Source organism: Loxodonta africana, chromosome X, assembly GCF_030014295.1.
Source record: "Loxodonta africana isolate mLoxAfr1 chromosome X, mLoxAfr1.hap2, whole genome shotgun sequence".
NCBI classification, from domain to species: domain Eukaryota; kingdom Metazoa; phylum Chordata; class Mammalia; order Proboscidea; family Elephantidae; genus Loxodonta; species Loxodonta africana.
Window position 1 is genome coordinate 88,574,901 of NC_087369.1, and position 22,672 is coordinate 88,597,572.

General features: G+C 34.6%; 1 protein-coding gene across 9 annotated transcripts in view; it reads right to left on the reverse strand.

The window, feature by feature from the left end:
- The window catches only part of ATRX (ATRX chromatin remodeler), a 414,424-nt gene that overhangs the window by 275,274 nt on the left and 116,478 nt on the right, over positions 1-22,672 (reverse strand). For 6 of the 9 annotated variants that reach the window (XR_010319813.1, XM_064278569.1, XM_064278570.1 and 3 more), the window contains exons 2-6: positions 18,927-19,039; positions 7,023-7,078; positions 5,640-5,692; positions 4,609-4,733; positions 1,767-1,880 (exon numbers count right to left, since the gene is read on the reverse strand). Coding sequence is in view for 8 of the 9 variants with exons in the window: in XM_064278569.1 (XP_064134639.1) it covers positions 1,767-1,880; positions 4,609-4,733; positions 5,640-5,692; positions 7,023-7,078; positions 18,927-19,039 (461 nt within the window). In the remaining variant the exon portion in view is untranslated. The remainder of the gene's footprint in view (positions 1-1,766; positions 1,881-4,608; positions 4,734-5,639; positions 5,693-7,022; positions 7,079-18,926; positions 19,040-22,672) is intronic. The other 3 variants (XM_064278575.1, XM_064278573.1, XM_064278572.1) reach the window with 1 other exon arrangement.

Here is a 22,672-nt window from a genome sequence, read left to right on the forward strand (position 1 = left end):
CTTCTTGACAGCTTGGCCTCAATTTTGGAACTAACGTTTTTAGAAAGCTTGAATATTAACTGAAGCAATTCAGTACCTTCGATCAGTAGTTTATTCATACACAGGTATGTAAGTAAACACAGAATTAAATTTTCTGTGTGGTTTCTGACAGCTTAAAGATGTGCCAAATCATTAAGACAAAAACATTAAAGAACATTAAAGATTTAAGTGCTACTATCTATTTTTTTATCTATTTACCTACCTACCTACCACCTTAAGTATGATACAAGCATTTGTACACAAAACACTCAATAAAATGTACCAGAAACTTATCAGTTCAGACCAAATACCAGCAGTATAGCAAAGCAGCACCAGGAATACCCTCCCCAACAATACTGATTCTTTTTTACATTCTTCTTTCAGCCCCTATCCACATTTCAGACACTGATTGTTCCAGAGTCCCTCCGCAAAGGATACTGCTTAGATACTCATTCTGACAAAATGCAGTTTACTTAGTTGTCTCCTCTAGAAGAAAGAAATTCTTGCTACTTTTATTCTTACCATCATTCTCTACACGCTGATTCTCCTAAGTTTTAAGAATTCTACTTAGCTTGGGCAGCTCTGCTGCTGCAATGGCAGTTTCCCTACAAGGAAGTAGATTCTCAATAAATCTTCCTTATGCTTGAAAGGGGTAGAACACCCCTTTCTGGGCAAAAGACTAAACATTTACTTGATTTTCTCTAACAATCGAAAGAATTGTTTATTCTGAAAACTGATATATATAGTATTTTATCAGTACAAATATATTTTACTAGTTCCATCAAGATAATTACAGCTCTAAAATAAAAAAAAAATTTTACCAATATGGAACTTCACTATAATTTCACAATTATATAACATGATATTAAATGGACATGCCATCATTATACTTCAATTTAGAAATTTAGTGTCACATTCTATCTTTTGGAGATTCAGTCCTTTTATAGTCATGGATTGCACCTCTGTTAATACACCCAAAAAGTATATTTAGGAATTTTTAAAAAATCATACACAAACAAGTGGGTCACATATTCTACTGTCAACAAATTTTTTAATGAATCTTCATTATGCTAACTTTCTACAGATGGTTAGCCAATATGGTTGTGTGTACAAAGTGAGGGTAGACAGACAAAGGGGAAAACGGTTTGGGCAGATGGAGGGAGGGTTGCTAGCTCTCCCTTCTCCTTCCTACTTATCTCTGCATTGCTATCTTTAGATCAGTGGATCTCAAACATGAGTGTATGTAAGAATACACTGGGGCACATTACTGACTTCATCCCCAGAAATTCTAGTTTGTTAGGAGTATAGTCAAGGGATTTGCATTTTTAATAAGTATTCCAGGTTATACTAATACAGATGACCATCACTCTATGAAACAATGTTCTACATATGTTTATAGTTAACTGAAGGCCATAGACAAAATTTTGTACAAATTTGAAATTCTTTCTGGGGCAGGAGGAACACATGGTAGTCTGGCATATAAGTATTATAGAACTAACATGTGGAAGAAGGAAATGCTAACCTTCTTCATATAACTTAATAGCCACTGAAGGCAAAGTTGTTTTGACAAATGGTGTTTAACCTTTTCTGTTTCAGAACTCAGAGAGAAACAGAAGTTATTTTTAAGTAGTGCTTTTAATAAACAGATGGGCAGAAAAGTGGAGGTATTTTTAGTAAGCACATCAGATTTTCCAATATGGACATAAACAGCATTTTAAACTTATGTTTTCATTTTCACTTGTATTTACCTCCGCGTTTTTTGAGATTTTCAGTTTTCATTTTACTTCTGCTTCTAAATTCAGGCCCTTTAAAATCATCTTTGTCTTCATTCAGCACTGGCTCTGGTTGTACAATCACTGTACCTAGAATGATTTCATTTAAAAAACCATTACACATATTAAATGTGCAAGTGAAGTGCAAGACTTCAGTTCAGATAAAGCCAACATTGCTGGTACATAGTTTGTTTCCTGCAAGCTATCAATACTTGTATAAGGACCTCTCAAGAATAAATAAAATAAGGAAATAGTAAAAGGGCCAGGTGTCAACAACCAGATTACTTGTTGGGATAAAACTCATAAAAACAGTAGGTGGGGGTGGGGGGAGGGAAGGGGAGGGAATTATGAACTGATTATAATAAATATGTGTGAATCAAGGAGCAAGCCTCAGTCCAGTTATGAATTTTTAATAGTTCCTATGACAAAAGCTGTTATGAATATGAGCACCCAATCTAAGTTCCATAAAAAGTTTATAAAATAAGTGGACCAGAGGGAAAAATAAAAAGACATACTATTCTTCTCATAATCGAAATCATAAACTCAGGAAAAAAAATTTAAGGGTTGTTTTGCATTGCTTTGGGAGGACAGTAGTGAGGGGTGATAAAAGAAGTTCATTCTGTTATTATTGTTATGCCTATTCTGCAGCATTTTCCAACCAGTATGTCAAAGCTTTGGTACTCTGGAAAGTCCTTAAAAAATTTTAAACAGGAAAGTGCTTTAAGACACTTAAAACTAAAGTGCTCTAACAATAAATTGTAGAATGAGATCAACTGTTGGTCCCATAAAAATAATTTAGAAAGAATGTCCTTACTTAGCTACAAAACATGTGAACTGAGGTAAGAGGTTGTTAATTCAACTTTTCATTACATTCTCTCAAGAGTAAATACAAGAGGGGCATAGTAAAAGGGTCCAGGCCTCAAATTTACCTACATTACTGGGGCCTAGTAATTGGGCATTATTGGCAGCAATCAAGAAAGTAAAAGCGGATAGTTGTCAGGAGTTGTCTTTCTGAAACATGGGCAAATGTTATTAAACAAGCAGATTTTGGCAAGTTATAGCATCTACTTGTAAATGAGTTTCTGCATCTCTGGAAAAAAAGGGGGAGAAGGGGATAAAGAAGACTGAATTTTTACAAATTGTGGTAAATTCAAATAATACCCACCAAAAAACTTATATTCACAATAATCACTTCATGTATATACTTCTAGAGAAGCACCAGCATTTGAGAAGAGCTAAAGATTTATGATTAACAAAAAACATACAGAGAATGAATTCTTTCTAAGATTCTTCTCTAACTGGAAAGCAAAGCAGCAGAGTGGAAAGAGCACTCACTAGCTTTGGATTGAAGCACACCTGGGTTCAAATCTTAGCTTCTCAACTTAAAGCTGAAAAAGTTCCTTAAGCTCTAATTTGTTCCTTCATCTCTACAAGTGGAAATAATAGCTAACTTACAGTTTTGCTTTAAGGATTAGATGAGTTAATTTTGTACAAGTCTGGTACCTATATATACTTAATAGAGTACTATAACAATAATAATAACCACCCAGAGTCAACCATATGAAACTGGTCTATTTTTGTTTTGGTGGAGGAGAATTAACCTCAGTTTAGGTTAGTAACATTCCATATTGATTTATTTCCACCGCACCATTAAACGAAAAGTTTGAATTCCTAGTTCTTAGATCCCTCAGTGGCCATCATAAGCACGCACAGTGATAACCAGCGAGAATACAACAACCCAAAATGAGTCACTGCCTATGGGACTCAGACTCCCGTGTTAGTTGTTTCTGTCCTGGGCCACCAAAAGCATTACATAATACTGTCACAGATGATTTGCAAAAACAAGTAAATGGTAGGTCAATCAGTTTTCCTTCTATCTCTCCCCTTCCTCTCACTCATTCCTTTCCTTATTTAATTTCTCATCTTCTATAACTCCTTATTTACCTTAATCAAGCAAAGTCCTACCCCTCCCACACATCATATTTTAAAAATCCCCATGAATCAAAAACTGTATCATAAGAAACATAAATATAGACAGGGAACAATGCTTAGTAAGCACTAATAAATGATCTGACATCAAGAATAAATCTGAAAAGTTTGCTAAGAGCTTTAAACCTATTATTTAACAAAGAAAAAATATCTGTAAGTTTGACTCTTTGAAACACCAGTGTATCAAGTTCCTTGTCATTCTTTCATCATCCAAAGATACTGCTCTGAGATTTGGGAGATCAAAAGTCCAAGATTTTCATTTGGCCTTTTTCCCCAATTAACGAGGTTTTAAGGTTAAAAACTGCCAACAGTTGAGAGGTATTTGACAAAATTTTTAAAAGAGATAATCATAAGAAATACACCCAAATCTGTGTTTAATAGATAGTAAACTTTCGTTTTCAGCCTTAAAGAATTAAAAATTCAATAAAACTGAACTAGAATTTAAACGTCTTTTTTTCTTTAAGGTTTCAAGTATATTCACATTCCATTTTTGCATACAGCAAGCATGTTAACATTTACTGAACTTAATATATTAAACCTCTTAACTTTTACATTCCACAATAATTTTAAAATTAAAACCCCTTTTCTAAAAGCCAATGAATAGTAAGAGAAAACAGATTTTGTTCTTTTCAAAGCTAATGGAGTAGTCCAAATTTTTAACCACAATAACACACATTACCACACTAACACATCCCAGACTACCACTAATAAAATGCCAAGTTTGGTCCTTTACATACAATTAACAGTAATCAAGTTCCAATTTTTTAATAATGATATTTTAAAAATATATTTTGACTTTAACTTGATATACAAGATTAATCCACATTACCTTTTGGCAAGCTTTGCATAGTAATGTCATTTTCTGAATTTTCATTAGAAGCATCTTCATTTACAGTTTCATCCAGAGGTTTTTCATCATCAGATTCAACATACTTTGTTACAACCGAAGGTTTCCTATGAAAGAATTAAGTCCATAGAATTATGGACATTTGTGACAACTAAAACAACACCCAAAGAATACAGACAGCATATGTAAATTGTGTACTGGCAACCAACCAAGGATGCACATCACAACTACACAGGGAAGAATACATATTGTACCATGAAAGACTGATTTAGTAGGTATGGGTAGGACTAGGACATACGCACTCTGAAAAACATACTAGGGGGATATTGAAGGACCCCTCTTTCAGAGTCATTACTTTACAGAATAAATACCAAGAAAGTTGTGTTTATTAAAAGGAATTCCTATTGATTAAGAACAAATGTCCAACAATGAAATGAGCTAAAAACTCCTAATAAAAGCTATACTACAAAATATATATTGGACATTAAAATGTACTTGGAAATAGTTTTTTTCCTTACTTACATTTCTAGTAGAAAATTTAGCACATAAATGCATTTTTACCACTCTCTAAATCCTCATAACTTTCTCATTATTATGATGGCTATCCACTTCCACAACCTCAAAAATTTCAGATAACCCTAAAATTCTCACATTGCCTCATCTGAGGCATTTAATATTTCATTTACCCTTTTCTCCCTGTGTCAAACCACATATATTATCTCAAAGAAATGAAGTATATATTGAAAGACCCGTTAATATATACTAAATCATCCTCAAAAAATTCCTTTAAAATTCAGTCTGAATAAATTAATAATTATTGAAGCCAAGTGATAGATACATGAGGATTCATTATACTATGCTGTCCATTTGTTTAATATGAATATTTGTATAAAATAATTTACTTAGAATAAGAGTGCTATAAGTAAGGTTTTTTTGTAATTATTACTTTTAGAAACAGAAAATAAAACACCCCGAAAAAGAAAATGACATTCTTCCCTAAAACATTAACCAACCTCTTTGATCGTGATGATCCTGAAGATTTGGATTTCTCTGAAGAGCTAGTTCCCTAAATGTAAGAAATAAATACAAAAGTGAATGAAACTATCAAGAGAATATCCCTAAAATTAATTATTTCCCTAATAACAAGATCTTGGTTATAATGAAATACTATTTTGTACTTAAAATATTTTTCTAAAAGCAACTTCAAAAACTAATTCTCCTTCATTGAATACTGTGTCTGTGTCTGTGTGTGGGTGTTTTAAATTGTTACTACTGTGTTTTATGGAAGAAAAGAGGGTACAGTGCTATATCATGATCCTGAACCAAGTCAACAAACAAACCAAAAAAAAAAAAAAAACTATAGAAGTAATCATATCCAAACAGAGGTCGGGAGTTTTAAGAATATGAAAATGTGCCATTCTCCTTTACTGTAACACACAGTTTGGAAAGCTTTCTATAGATTACTCTTGATTTGCCAGTATCTATTCTTTTTTTTTTTTTTATATAGGGTCGCTATGAGTCGGAATCGACTCGACGGCACTGGGTTTTTTTGTTTATACTATATTATTGAGCCCTAGTGGCACAGTGGAGCCCTGGTGGTACAGTGGTTAAGAGTTTAACTGCTAACCAAAAGGTTGGCAGTACAAATCCACCAGCTGCTCCTTGGAAGCCCTTTGGGGCAGTTCTACCCTGTCCTATAGGATCGCTGTGGGTTGGAATCGACTCAACCACAACAAGTTTGGTTTTCATATATTACTGTACACTGAATTTTTACAATAGATAGAAAAAAATCCCAAAACAATAATGTAGGGCTGGGTATCGGGTGAAGGATCCCAGGATGGGCTGCTATAATTATGTTATAAAGAAATTCTGAATGCCCAGTTTTGAAAGATCTCAAAATCAAAAAGCATACCCATTTAACTCCCACCCCCAAGATAAACTGTATAATAATTTTTAAATGCCTATCTGTAAACAAGCCTTCAGTTGGCTGAGTTTAGGAAAACTGCTGAATTGAACAACAACAAAATAAAAATAAATTCTTTCTCAACCTGGACAAGCACCCAAAGTGAAGTATAATACTGACACTTGTGTATTACTGTTTTTTTATGCAAATAACACGTGTTATACTTTTTTTTTTTTTGCAACTGCACCCTCTACAAGCTCCCAAGATATTTTCGTAAGTACACCTTGATAACTTTTTTACATGTTGCTCTTATGAAAATATCTCAGAGGGAGGGCACGGTTGGCAAAAAATAATTTAGCATGCAAATTATTTGTGTGAAAATACAGTACATGTGTCTTAAACATGTGAATGTATTAAGTAAACGCAATATGACCACATATACTCTAACTGGTTAATAGTAATAAATATTTAAAACGCTCCAAATTATTCCTACCTCTTCCTTGATATTTTCCATCATATCTGAGTTAGTTCCAGATCCACTGATTTTATCTAAAAGGAAAAAAGTGAGGAACATTATTTATGTCCTAAATGCATTATCGAACAGAACACCAATGCCAACAACTGCATGAACCCATTTTCTAAACTGGGAACTATGGAATATTGGTGATAAATTATTTACTATAAGAAAAAAACAAGTAAAAATGAAACAGGATCCATGCCTCACACCATACACACAAAAAAAATTCAAACTGGACTAAAAACCTAAATAAGTAAACTAAAACCATAAAATTCTTAGAAAGAAATGCAGGCGCAACACTGTCAGGCCTAGCTTTTAACAATGGATTATCAAATATAATAACAAAAGCACAAATAGCAAAAGACAAAATAAATAAATGGGACCTCATAAAAATTAAAAAGTCTGCTCATCAAAAGACTTAACCAAAAAAGTGAAAACACAAGATACCAACTGGCAGAGTATCTTCAGAAAACATATATCCAATAACCAAAATATATATAAAACTTTGACAACTTAACAAAAAAAAGACAAAGAACCCAATCAAAAAACAGGCAAAGGACCTGAAAAGACATTTCACCAAAGAGGACATTCAACTGGCCACCAAACACATGAAAAGATACTCAGCATTATTAGTCATCAGAGAGAAGCAAATCAAAACCACAATGAAATATAATTTCATTCCCACTAGGATGGCAAAGATAAAAATAACAAAAATTGGCTAGGATGTGGGAAAATTGGAACTCTTATCCACTGATGCTGGGAATACAAAATGATAGTCATTGTGGCAGACAGTGTGCCCAGTTCCTCAAAAAACTAAAAATAGAAATATCATATGACGCAGCTATTCCACTCCTAATATATACCCAGAAGACTTGAAAGCAGACTCAAACAAATACTTGTACACCAATGTTCATTGCCAACAACTACTGACAATAGTCAAAAGGTGGAAACAACCTGAATGCCCATCGACGAATGAATGGATAAACAAAATGTGGTACATAACACACAATGGAATGCTACTTAGCCCGTGGGATTTGGTCCCTTAGTTTGGAGATTTAGGGTCATGGTTTCATAGAACATCCCAGTTAACTGAACTAATAAAATGCTTAATGCTTCTGTTCTACCTCCTAGTTCGTTGCATAGTGCCCGGGGGTCTTAAAAGCTAGTGAGCAGCCAAACGAGGTACAATAATTCGTTTCTATTCACCTGGAAAAATAGAAGAAGAAGGAAAATCATAAACAGGAGGAGGAAAAAGAATGTGTGGCTAATTGCCACCAGATAACTGCCTCCTTTGCCAGAGAAACTACGTGGTACCCAGCTACCATTACTGAACATTTTGATAAAAGACTCTTAGGGAAGAATCCTAATCAAGAGAGGTAGTAATACAGAACAAAATTCTAAATACTCATGGAAGCCACACTTCCTAAAGCAATGAAGGTTGGATGAACACCTTAAACTACTGCTCTGAGATCAGCATTAAACCTTAAACCAAAAATATTTCCGGAAATCTTCTTAAAATCAAACAATAATTTAACTAAACTGGTACTGGTTTATAGTAAAGAATGTCTTCCTTGAGCATTATGCTCTTTTAAGATCTATCTATACAGGATTAAATTGACAAGAGCAACTCAAAAGATTAGATAGGAAACATAGGGAGCAGTGAGTTTGTATTAATTGGGGGGGAACAACTCAGAAAAGGTGGATGACAATGGTTGAACAACTTGAAAAATGTAAGCAACGTCACTAAATTGTATACGTAGATATTCTTTAACTGGTGTATGTTTTACTGTGTATATTCTAAACAACACAAATAAATTATAAAAAAAAGATATAATAATTACATATATATATATATTTGCACCTAACTTCAGAGCCCCAAAATATATAAAACACTTATAGAATTGAATTGAGAAACAGACACCTCTAGAATAACAGTTGGAAACTTTCAATAATGGAAGAACATATAAAAAGACCAATAAGAAAACAGCAGACCTGAATGACATTATACACCAATTACCTAACAGATTTATCTAGAACACTGCAAAAAACACCAGCACAATAAACATTCTTCTCCAGTGCACATGGATCACTCTACAGGATAAACCACAGGTTAAGTCACAAAGACTCAACAAATGACAAAAAATGAAAATATACGAAGTATTTTCTCCAACCACAAAGGAGTAAAATTAGAAATAATAGAAAGAAAACTGAAAAATACACAAATATGTGGAAATCAAATAACACACCAATCACTCAAGGGAGAAATCAGAACATACGTATGAGTGAAATGAAAATAAAGTACAACAAAGAAAACTTAAGGGAAGCAAAGAAAGCAGTGCTCAGAAGGAAATTTTTATCTATAACCAACTACATTAAGGAAGAAGAAATATCAGAATCAATAACCTCACTTTGCAACTACGGGAGCTAGAAGAAAAAAAAAGACCAATGTAAACTGAAAGCAACCAGAAGGAAAAACCTAATACAGGTCACAATAAAAATAATGAAAAAGAAAATACAAAAATAAAATCAACAAAACCAGAAGTCAAAAAAAAAAAAAAAAAAAGATCAGTAAAATCAACAAGCCTTTAGCTAGACTGTCAAATATGAGACAAGATGCAAATATCTAGAATGAGAAATGTTAAGTAGAGATACTACAATCAACTCTACAGAAAAAAAATGTAAGACAACACTATAAACAACTGTATGCCAACAATTAGAAAATCTACATGAGGGAAAAAACTGAAAAAATACATACTTCTTAAATTGACTCAAGAAGAAACAGAAGATCACAACAAACAAATAACAAATGAAGAGACTGAATCAGTAATCAACATTTCTCCCCAAAAAAGCCCAGAACAGGATGGCTTCACTGAAAAATTCTACTAATATTTATGAAAGAAGTGACTCAAATCCTTATTAAACTTTTCTGAAAAACAGAATAGGAGGGAACGCTTCCTAACTCTACTAAGAAGCTAGCAAGACTGATACCAAAGACACCACAGGAAAACTACGGACCACTATTCAAAACTTCTCAACAAAATACTAGCAAACCTAATTTAAAAGCATATTAAAAGAATTATACACCATGATGGAGCCCTGGTGGTGCAGTGGTTAAGAGCTAAGGCTGCTAACCAAAAGGTCGTCACTATGAATCCACTAGCTGCACCTTGTAAACCCTATTCTACTCTATCCTATGGAGTCACTGTGAGTTGGAATTAACTAGATGGCAACAGATTTTGGTATTTACACACCATGACCAAGTGGGATTTGTCCCAGGAATGTAAGAGTAATTCAAAATTAGAAAATCGGTCAATGTAATATACCATATTAATAGAAAAAAGAAAAGAACTACATTATCATGTCAATCACTGCAGAAAAGGCATCTAATGTTTTCTTTTGTGTTTAAATCTTTCCTTGAGTTCTTATAATACTGGCCTCATACAATATTGGTCCTTTTGCAACTGACCAAATTAACTCAGCATAATGCCTTCCAAATACATCCATGTTATGAGATGTTTCACAGATTCAACTTTGTTCATTATAATTGTATAGTATTCCACTGTGTGAACATACCATAATTTGTTTATTCGTTCATCCGTTGATGGGCACCTAGGTTGTTTCCATCTTTTTGCTATTGTGAACAGTGCTGTGCATATATCTATTCCCATGACAGCTCTTATTTCTCTAGGATATATTCCCAGGACTAGAATTGCTGGATCCTATGGTAGTTCTATTTCTAACTTTTAAAGGAAGCGCCAAATCGATTTCCAAAGTGGTTGTACCATTATACTTTCCCATCAGCAGTAAGTGTTCCACTCTCCACAACTTCTCCAACATTTATTATTTTGTGGTTTTTGGATTAATCCTAGCCTTGTTGGGGTGAGATGATATTGTAGTTTTGATTTGCATTTCTCTGATAGCTAATGATCACGAGCATTTCCTCATATATCTGGTAGCAACCTGAATGTTTTCTTTAGTGAAGTGCATGTTCATGTCCTTTACCCATTTTTTAAACAAGTTACTAGTCTCTTTGTGTTGAGGTTTGCAGTATCTTGTAGATTTTAGAGATTAGACACTGACCGAATCTGTCATAGCCAAAATTTTTTTCCCAGTCTGTAGGTTGCCTTTTTCCTTTTTTGGTCAAGTCTTTGAATGAACGTGTTTGATTTTCAGGAGCTCCCAGTTATCTAGTATATCCTTCTAGTGTTTGTGCATTGTTAATAGTATTTTCTAATCTCTTTGTGCTATGTACTAGGGCTCCCAGGATTGTTGCTCATTTTTCTTCCATGATCTTTATTGTTTTAGATTTTATATTTGTGTTTGATCCATTTTGAGTCAGTTTTTTTACATGGTGTGAGGTATGGGTCTTGTTTCATTTTTTGCAGATGGATATGCAGTCGTGCCAACACCATTTATTAAAGAGACTGTATTTTCTCATTAAACAGACGTTGGGTCTCTGTCAAATGTCAGCTTCTAACAGGTGGAAGAATTTATGTCTGGATTCTCAATTCTCAATTACCAGTACTACGCTGTTTTGGCTACAGTGGCAGTATAACAGGTTGTTAAAGCAGGTAGTGTGAGGCCTACCATTTTGTTCCTCTTCGGTACTGCATTACTTATCCGTGGGCTCTTCCATTTCCATATAAAGTTAAGATTTGTTTCTCCATCTCATTAAAAAATGACATTGGAATTTGGATCAGGATTGCATCGTATTTGTAAATTGCTTCAGGTAGGACAGACATTTCCAAAATGTTGAGTCTTCCTATCCATCAGCAAGGTATGTTTTTCTACTTACGTAGGTCTCTTTTGGTTTCCTGCAGTAGTGTCTTGTAGTTTTCTTTGTATAGGTCTTTTAAGTCTCTGGTTAGATTTATTCCCAAGTATTTTAATTTCTTGAGGGCTATTGTAAATGGTATTGATTTGGTGATTTCCTCGTCAATGTTCTCTTTGTTGGTGTAGAGGAATCCAACTGATTTTTGTATGTTTATCTTGGATCCTAATACTTTAGAAGTAATACTTCTATTACTTCCGGTAGTTTTCTTGTAGATTCTTTGGGGTTTTCTGTGAATAAGATCATATCATCTGTAAATAAAGATACTTCTTCCTCACCAATGTGCATGTCCTTTATTGCTTTTTCTGGCCTAATTGCTCTGAGTAGGACCTCCAGCACAACGTTGAATAAGAGTGATGACAAAGGGCATCTTTGTCTGGTTCCCAATCCAAAGGGGAATGCTTTCAGACTTTCTCCATTTAGGATTATGTTGGCTGTTGGCTTTGTGTAAACAACCTTTATTATGCTGAGGAATTTTCCTTCTTAATTCCTATTTTCCTGAGAGTTTTTATCATGAACGGTGTTGGACTTTCTCAAATGCCTTTTCTGCATCAATTGATAAGATCATGTGATTCTTGTCTTTTGTTTTATTTATGTGGTGGATTACATTAATTGTTTTTCTAATGTTGAACCATCCCTGCATACCTGGTATGAATCCCGCTTGGTCATGGAGAATTATTTTTTTGACATGTTGTTGAATTCTATTGGCTGGAATTTTGTTGAGGATTTTTGCATATAAGTTCATGATGGATACTGGTCTGTAACTTTCTTTTTTTGTAGTGACTTTACCAGATTTTGGTATCAGGGTTATACAGGCTTCACAGAATGAGTTTGGGAGTATTCCATCCTTTCCTATGCTCTGAAATACCTTTAGTACTAGTGGTGTTAACTCTTCTCTGAAAGTGTGGTAGAATTCTCCAGTGAAACCATCAGGGGAAGGACTTTTTTTTGTTGGGAGATTTTTAGATTTTCAATCTCTTCTTTTGTTATAGGTTTGTTTAGTTTTTTTTACTTCTCTTTGTGTTAGTTAATTTAGGTAGTGTGTTTCTAGAAATTTGTCCATTTCCTCTAGGTTTTCAAATTTGTTAGAGTACAATTTTTTATACTATGTTAGGATTCTTCTAATTTTAGCTGGGTTTGTTGTGATATCGCCTATCTCATTTTTTATTTGGGTTATTTGCTTCCTCTCCTGTTTTTGTCAGTTTGGCGAATGGCTTATCAATTTTTTTGATCCTTTCAAAGAACCTGCTTTGGGTCTTGTTAACTCAATTGTTTTTCTATTTTCTACCTCATTTAATTCTGCTCTAATTTTTATCATTTGCATTCTTCTGGTGCCAGAGGGCTTCTTTTGCTGCTCTCTATTTGTTCAAGTTTTAGGGTAAATGTTTTGATTCTAGCCGTTTCTGCTTTCCGGATGGGTGCATTCATTGATATAAATTGACCTCTGAGCACTGCTTTTGCTGTGTCCCATATGTTCTGGTAGGATGTAGCTTCATTCTCATTTGATTCTGTGAATTTCTTTATTCTGTCCTTTATTTCTTCCATAACTCAGTAGTTTTTGAGCAAGGTGTTATTCAGTTTCCATGTGTTTGATTATTTTTCCTTGCTTTTTCTGTTATTGATTTCTACTTTTATGGCTTTACGGCAAGAAAAGATGTTTCGTAATATTTCAAATGTTTCGGATTCTGTTAAGGCTTGCTTTAAGGCCTAATATGTGGTCTATTCTGGACAATGTTCCATATCCACTGGAAAAGGAAGTATACTTGGCTGCTGTTGGGTGGAGTGTTCTGTATATAGCTATAAGGTCACATTAGTTGGTTGTGGCATTTAAATCTTCTGTGTCTTTATCAAGCTTCTTTCTGGATGTTCTGTTCTTCACCCAAGTGGCATGTTGAAGTCTCCTACTATTATTGTGGAGCAGTCGATCTCTCTCTCCAATGCTGTTAGAGTTTGTTTTATGTATTTTGGAGTCCTGTCACTGGGTGCTAAGTATTTATTACAGTTATGTCCTCCTGGTGTGAAAAAAAAAAAACCTATGCCGTTGAGTCAATTCTGACTCATAGTGACCCTACTGGACAGAGTAGAACTGCCCCATAGGGTTTCCAAGGAGCTCCTGGTGGATTCAAACTGCCAACCCCTTGGTTAGCAGTTTTAGCTCTTAACCACTACGCCACTGTACTGACACTTTAATCATTATAGGGTGTCCTTCCTTATCCTTTGTGGTAGATTTTACTTTAAAGTCTATTTTGCCAGAGATTAATACTGCAACTCCTGCTCTTTTTTGCTTGTTGTTTGCTTGATATATTTTTTCCATCCTTTGAGTTTTAGTCTGTTTGTGTCTTTAAGACACAGCATATACAAGGATTGTGTTTTTTTTACCCATTCTGCCACTCTCTCTTTATTGGTGAATTTAGTCCATTTACATTCAGTGTAATTACAGGTATCAGCTTAGTGCTGTCATTTTGATGTACTTTTTGTGTCTGTTTTTGACAGTGTCTTTGTTCTACTTAGTTTTCTGTGCTGAGTCATTTTTTTTTATGTAACTTCTTTCACCTTTTGCATACTTGTTGTTTTTGTATTTGCTGAGTCTTTATTTTTTTTTATTTTTATGCATAGAATTGTTACTTTCTTATGTGGTTACCTTAATATTTACCCCTATTTTTCTAAGTTTAAACCAATGTTTTATTCCTTTATATCAACTTGACTTCCTCTCCATATAAAAGATCTATGCATACATTTTTTAGTCCCTCTTTTTTGTTTAAATGTTCTCATCTTTTACACATTGATGTCACTGTTTCCCTATTCAGTATTTTAGCTTTGGTTTATTTTTGTGACTTTCCTATCTGGGATGATAACTGCTTGCTCTGCCCCGTGTTCTAGTCTTGGGTTGTTATATGATGTTATTGATTTTCTAACTGGAAGAGCCTGTTTAGTATCTCTTGTAAATCTGATTTGGTTTTTGCAAATTTCCTAAACTTCTGTTTATCTGGAAATGTCCTAATTTCACCTTCATATTTGAGACAATTTGCTAGATATGTAATTCATGCCTGGGAATTTTTTTTCCTTCAAGGCTTTATATATGTCATCCCAATGCCTTCTTGCCTGCATGGCTTCTGCTGAGTAGTACGAGCTCAGTCTTATTGACTCCCTTTGAAGGTGACTTTTCGTTTATCCCTAGCTGCTCTTAAAATTCTCTTTATCTTTGGTTTTGCGAACTTTGATTATAACATGTCTTGATGACTTTCTCTTGGGATCTACCTCGTGTGGGGTTCAATGAGCATCCTGGATAGGTATCTTCTCATCTTTCATGATATCAGGGAAGTTTGCTGCCAACAAATCTTCAACAATTCTCTCTGTATTTTCTGTTATCCCCCCGTTCTGGTATTCCGATTACTCGTAGGTTATTCCTCTTGATAAAGTCACACATAATTTTTAGGGTTTCTTCATTTTTTTTTAATTCTTTTATATGATTCTTCCTCAAATAAGTTGGTGTCAAATGCTTTACTTCAATGTCACTAATTCTGACTTCCTTTGCCTCCGTTCTGCTCCTATGACTTTCTATTGAGTTGTCTAATTCTGAAATTTTATTTTTATATCTTCTGGATTTCTGTTTGCTGTCTCTCTATGGATTCTTGCAGCCTGTTAAACCTGCCATTGTGTTCTTCTATGATCTTACGTTCCTCTACTGATTTGTCTGTGTGTTCCTTGGCTTGTTTTGTGATTGCCTTCCTGATATCTTGAAGAGTTCTGTACATTAATCTTTTGTAGTCTACATCCGGTAATCCAAGAGGTTAACTTCCTCCAGATTTCTTGATTCTTTGTTTTGGGAGCTTGCTGAAGTCATAATGGGCTGCCTCTTCTATGAGATTTGATACTTACTGCTGTCTCTGAATCATCAATAAATTATTACATTTATTTATGTTCCCCTACTATTGGCCCAGGGGAAGCGGCAATCGGCAATTGTTGAAGCCAGCCTGTGGCCGTGCAAGGCCGGGAGGGAGCAGATAAATGCGAGACAGGTTCTTCCCATAAGGGGTGTTTTTTGATCAGCACCAGTAGGTTAGCCGTATGTACTTCTCTTTTGCCAACTGAGTGCTACTTTTCACTGGTTCTGGAGGTCTGAGTAGGCTCACTGCTGCTCAGTCTCTCCCAGTGTGGACGACGCTTCCTGAACACCACTACCTGCCTCACCACACACGCCGGGTGATTCAGCCTGCAGGGTACCAATTCCTGCCAGGTAATGTCTGGCAACTCCTTGCTGCTTCTAAACTGTCTCTCCTTCCCCCTGCCACTCAGTCCAATTCCTCAATTTTGCCTTTGATGTTCAGGGCTTATACACTGTCATATATAATTGATTCACTTGTTTTTTCAGGTCTTTGTGGAATGAGGCATCACCAGAAGCATCTGACTAGTTCTCCATCTTGGACCCACCTCACATTATTGTGTTTTAAGAAGTATTTATATGGGCTCAAAATGACAGCAGCAACTCAAAAGATTAGACAGGAACCTTAGGGAGCAGTGAATTTATGTTAATGGGGGAGGAACAACTCAGAAAAGGGGGGGTGAGAGTGGCTGCACAACTTGCAGAATGCAATCAATGTTAATGAACTGTACACATAGAAACTATTCAATTTGTGTATGTTTTGCTATGTATATTCTCAACAACAAAAAAATAAATTATTTAAAAAAAGGCTAAATAGATAAAATGGACTTCATTAAAATTAAAACTTTTGTTCATTAAAACACTTTATCAACCAAGTTAACAGACGATCTCCACAGTGGGAGAAAATTTTTAGGAACCATATTATCTGACAAGGGTTAACACCCAGAATATATAAAGAACTTCTGCAACTTAATGTTAAAACAAAAAAAAAAATGAAAGAAACAATCCAATAGAAAAATTGGCAAAGTACTTGAATAGACATTTTACCAAAAAAGATACAAATGACCAACAAACACATGAAAAAATGCTAAACGTCACTGTTCGTTATTGTTGCTTTTCTTGCATGCCATCAAGTCTATTTCGACTTATGGCGACCCCGTGTTACACAGTAGAACAGTCCCAGAAGGTTTTCTAGCCTGTAATCCTTATGGGAGCAAATCACCAGGTGGGTTTGAACCGCTAACCTTTCAGTTAGCAGCTGAACCCTTAAACATTGTGCCACCAGGGCTCCTTTATTTGTCATAAGGGAAATACAAATCAACACCAGAATATGACACCAGGTCACATCCACTATGATGGCTACTATAAAAGAAAACGGAAAACAACAGGTGTTGGTGAGGATATAGAGAAATTGGAAACCTCACACATCACTCAGTGAAATGTAAAATGGTACAGCAGCTGTGGAAAATAATTTGGCACCTCCTCAAAAAGTTAAACATAGAAGTACCATATGATCCAGCAATACTATCCCTAGGTATATATCCAAGAGTTGAAAGCAGGAGCACAGATATTTGTACAATAGTGTTCACTGCTGCACTACTCCCAATAGTCAAAAGGTGTGAAAAGCTTAAATGTCCATCAACAGATAAATGGATAAAAAAAGTACACATATACAGCAGAATATTACTCAGTCATAAAGAGAAATGAAGTCCTGATACATGCTAAATCATGGATAAACCCTGAAGACATTATGCTGAGTGAAATAAGTCAGTTACAAAAGGACAAATATTATATGATCCTACTTACATGAAATACACAAATGTATAGAGATCAAAGTTTATTAGTGTTTACAAGGAAGGGGTAGGTGGGAGAGGGAAAGAGGAGTCATTGCTTAGGAGGCACTGAGTTTCTGTTAATTGTGATGGAGTAATTTGAAATACAATAGTGGTGACAGGTGCAAAACATGATAATCATAATCAATGTAACTGAATTATACATGTAAAAATTGTTCAGTGAATTGACAAATGTTTTGTTATACATATCTTTAGCACAATAAAATAAATACAGAGATATAACAACTGTATACAATGTGCGATCTTAAACTGAATCCTAGACTTGGAGAAAAAAACAAAACCTTAACTATGAACAACATTATTTGGTCAATCAACAAAATAAGAACTGATAGATTAGATGGACTGTGGATGAGATAAAAGTATCTATTTTATCTTACCTACCTATTTATACCCTGTTCATTCCTTATCAGGAGCCTGGTAGCACAATAGTTAAGTACTTGGCCTCTAACCGAAAGGTCAACTGTGCAAACCAGCAGCTCCACAGGAGAAAGATGTGGCAGTCTGCTTCCATAAAAATTACAGCCTTGGAAACCCCATGTGGCAGTAGTAATCTATCCTATAGGGTTGCTGTGAGTCGGAACAACTTGACAGCTACAGGTTTAGTTTGGTTTGCATTGTTTATCATTACTTCTTTTATTTCTGTGTTGCCATTTCAAATTATTTTCTTCCTGCCTTAAAAAATTCTTTGGTATTTCTTCATAGTGTAGGTCTGCTAACATCAGGTTCTCATTTTTTTTTCTAGGTATGTATTTATTCCACCTTTGCTTTTGAAGGATGTTTTCACTGAATATAGAGTTCAGGGCTGGCAATTATTTTCATTTGGCACTTGAAAGAAATCATTTCATCGTTAACTGGCTTCCATCATTTCAACTGTCAAGTGAGATGACTGTTATTGTTGTTCCTTTGAAAGTAAGGCCTTTTTTTTATCCTCTAGACACTTTTAAGATTTTCTTTTTTGTCTTTGGTATTTAGACGTTTCATTACGATATGCCTAATTGTGGTTTTCTTTATATTTATTTTGCTTAGGATTCATGGCGTGCCTTCGATATGTGGCTTTCATCACTTTTAGAAAATGCTCAGCCAGTATCTCCTCAACTACGGCTTCTTACCTATTATTCTCTTTTTTGTTTCCTTCATGGACACCAATTACACATGTGATAGAACGTTCCACTGTGATTTATCCGTTTTTACTTTTTCGTATGTATTTTGTACCTATTGTGAATGTGTGTATATCCGTGTGTGTTCAGCTCTCATAACTATAAAAAACCCTGAATAAAAGAAGAGAAGGTAAAGCACATTCTTTTTCTATTTACCTGTAATTTGGCTTACTGCAGATCTTGGAGGAGAACTTGTTTCTTCAGATTCTTCTGAGGACTGTGCCAGGAAGTCATGAAGCTTCTGTACCAATGTATTCAACTTGCTTTCACTATAGAAACAAAAATTTAAAGAACTTCCTCAATTAGACTGGCATGTATTTAATTAAATGTAAAGCTTTAAGTGAAAGAATATCTGAAAGTATATATATTGAAAGGAAATTTTCTTTATTTCACTGAGGACATGAAAACATGAATAACATAACCTACATGTACATTTACTTAAGATCAAATTATAATTTAAGGAAAATGTTGATATTACTCATAAAACGCCTTCAAGATACTGAGGTTTTTTTTCAGTATGGTTTATCTGATGCATTTATACATACATAAAAATTTACTTTGGTTAAACTATTTAAAATGTTTCACAAAATACTACCTTTAACCTGTTAAGAAACAATACAGATACCTACTACAAAAGAGTGTAAAAGGAAACCATCATAAATATTATTGAGATAAAAAGGCAAAAGAGCATTTATTCATACTTGAATTATACCAAGCCTCACTCCACAATCAATAGCTGACTTTTGTACATGGCTTTTCATATTTGCATTGTGCACTTTAGTTATTACTTCCTCTTACTCATACATAGCATTTAAGTGAAAAGGCTTTAAAAGAAAAAAAATTTTTGTTTTAGATACCAAAATATACAGACCTTCTACTTAAGAAAGATTTAAACTCACCACACCCACCCTAAATAAATGAGGCTGAATATTTGCTTTGAGTCATTTTGAAAAACAGAAGTCATTTATCAAATGTATTTACTGAGTGCTTACTCTGGGATGGAAACCCTGGTGGCGTAGTGGTTAAGTGCTACGGCTGCTAACCAAGGGGTCGGCAGTTCGAATTTGCCAGGTGCTCCTTGGAAACCCTAGGGGGCAGTTCTACTCTGTCCTACAGGGTCGCTATGAGTCGGAATCGACTTGATGGCAGCGGATTTTCTTGGATTTCTCTGGGATAGGTTTCAGTAGTGTCTGTTACTCTATCTTCTGTCTGGTACAGGATATTTTCAAACTGACTGACACAAAGATGAATAAAACATAGAACACCCAAGAAAATATTTGTGTAATTAAATTATTATGGTATAAACTGTTAAATTATATAAAAGGTGTACCTGTAATCCAACTGAATTATAAAGAGTTAAAACCTTAAAACAGTAATATTTTCCCCATTTCTAATAACAGAATGATTTTCTAAACTTAAACGAGGGAAAATACATAAATTGGACTTCATCAAAATTGACAGCTTTTTTGCATCAGAGGACACCAGTAAGAAACTGAAAAGACAACATGCAGAACATATTTGCAAATCATTATCTAATAAGGATCTAATATCCAGAATATATATAAAGAACTCTTAAAATTCAACAACAAAAACAAAGAAAACCCAATTTAAAAAAGGGCAAAGGACTTGAATACTCATTTACCTAACGAAGATATAGAAATGGCCAATAGTAAATGAAAATACTCAACATCCTTAGTCATTACCAGTTGCCATTGAGCTACTTCTGGCTCAGGGCAACCCCATGCATGTCAGAGTAGAGCTGTTCTCCAAAGGGTTTTCAATGGCTGATTTTTTGGAAGTAGATCACTAGGCCTTTCTTCCAAGGTGCCTCTGGATGGACCTGAACCTCCCACCTTTTGGTTAGCAGACAAGTGCATTAACTATCTGAACCAACAAAGAACTTTCATTCGTTATTAGGGAAACACAAATCAAAAACACAATGAGACACCACTTCAGTTTTACTCTGCAACAAATGAGGTTGCCATGAGTCTGAATCACCTCGACAATATAACTTTAAAAGAAAAGACGAAGTGTCTGTGAAGATGTGGAGAAAGTGGAATCCACATACATTTCTGGTGAAAACGTAAAATGGTGCAGCTGCTGTAGAAAACAAACCTTGGCAGTTCCTCAACGTACAGTTTCCATATGATCCAGCAATTTGACTCCTTGATACATACCCAAGAGAAATAAAAACATACACTCACAAAAAAAAAAAAAAAACTATACACAAATTTTCATAACAGCTTTACTCATAATACCCAAAATGTGGAAAAAACCGAAAGGTCCCTCAACTGATGAATGGATAAACAAAATGTGGTGCATCTATACGATAGAATAATATATACCAATAAAAAGAAATGAAATACTGATACACGTTACAACGCAGATGAACCATAAAAACATTATGCTAAATGAAAGAAGGCAGTAAAAGAAGGTCACATATTGTATAATTCTTTTTAAATATATGAAATGTCCAGAATAGGCAAATTTATTAGTACATTAGAGTTTTTCAGAGAATGAGGGAAGGATGAAATTCATACGTATGGGGTGCCTTTTTGGGGTGACGAAAATGTTCTAGACTTAGATACTGGTGATGGTTACATAACACTGTGAATATACTAAAAACTACTGAATTATATCCTTTGAAATGGTTAAATTACGTGACTTTCATCTCGATAAAAAATGCATAAAACCAAGGAAGAAAATCAAGAAGATACATACCTATCTAACAACATTAAAAAAAAAAATCTTGTGTGTGAAGCTTTAAAAAAAAAAATCACAACCAAAATTTGAAAGGCAAATAATCCTAAAAATTTACATGAAATAAATGTTGCACATTCTTATTATATACAGAAAACAATAAATTGCTAATAGATAAGTGAACAAAGGAGAGTAAAGGTTTTAAAGAAAAGGAATGTAACTAGTTAACCAAAAAACGGGAGAAGAAGTCCTTCAGCCTCACTAAAAATCATCAAGATGCAAATTAGAAAGATCATGGAAGAAACAATAGGGACAACGCTACGAGCCCTAATAACAAGGCATAAACAGAATACAAAACATTACTAAAAATGACGAAGAGAAACCAGATAACTGGGAGCTCCTAAAAATCAAACACCTATGCTCATCTAAAGACTTCACCAAAAGAGTAAAAAGAACACCTACACATTGGGAAAAAATTTTTCAGCTATGACATCTCTGACCAGCACCTGATCTCTAAAATCTGTATGATTCTGTTAAAAATCAACCACAAAAAGACAAACAACCCAATCAAAAAGTGGGCAAAGGATATGAACACACACTTCACTAAAGAAGATATTCAGGCAACTAACAGACACATGAGAAAAGGCTCTCGATCATTAGCCATTAGAGAAATGCAAATTAAACCTACGATGAGATTCCATCTCACTCCAACAAGGTTGGCATTAATCCAAAAAACACAAAATAATAAATGTTGGAGAGGCTGCGGAGAGACTGGAACTCTTATACACTGCTGGTGGGAATGTAAAATGGTACAACCACTTTGGAAATCTATCTGGCATTTTCTTAAAAAGTTACTAATAGAACTACCATACAACCCAGAAATCCCACTCCTCAGAATATACCCTAGAGAAATAAGAGTCTACACAAACAGATATATGCACACCCATGTTTATTACAGCTCTGTTTACAATAGCAAAAAGCTGGAAGCAACCAAGGTGTCCGTCAACGGATGGTTAAATAAATTATGGTACATTCACACAATGGAATACTACGCATCGATAAAGAACAGTGACAAATCTGTGAAACATGTCATAACATGGAGGAACCTGGAAGGCATTATGCTGAGTGAAATTAGTCAGAGGCAAAAGGACAAATACTGTATAAGACCACTATTATAAGTTCTTGAGAAATAGTATAAACTA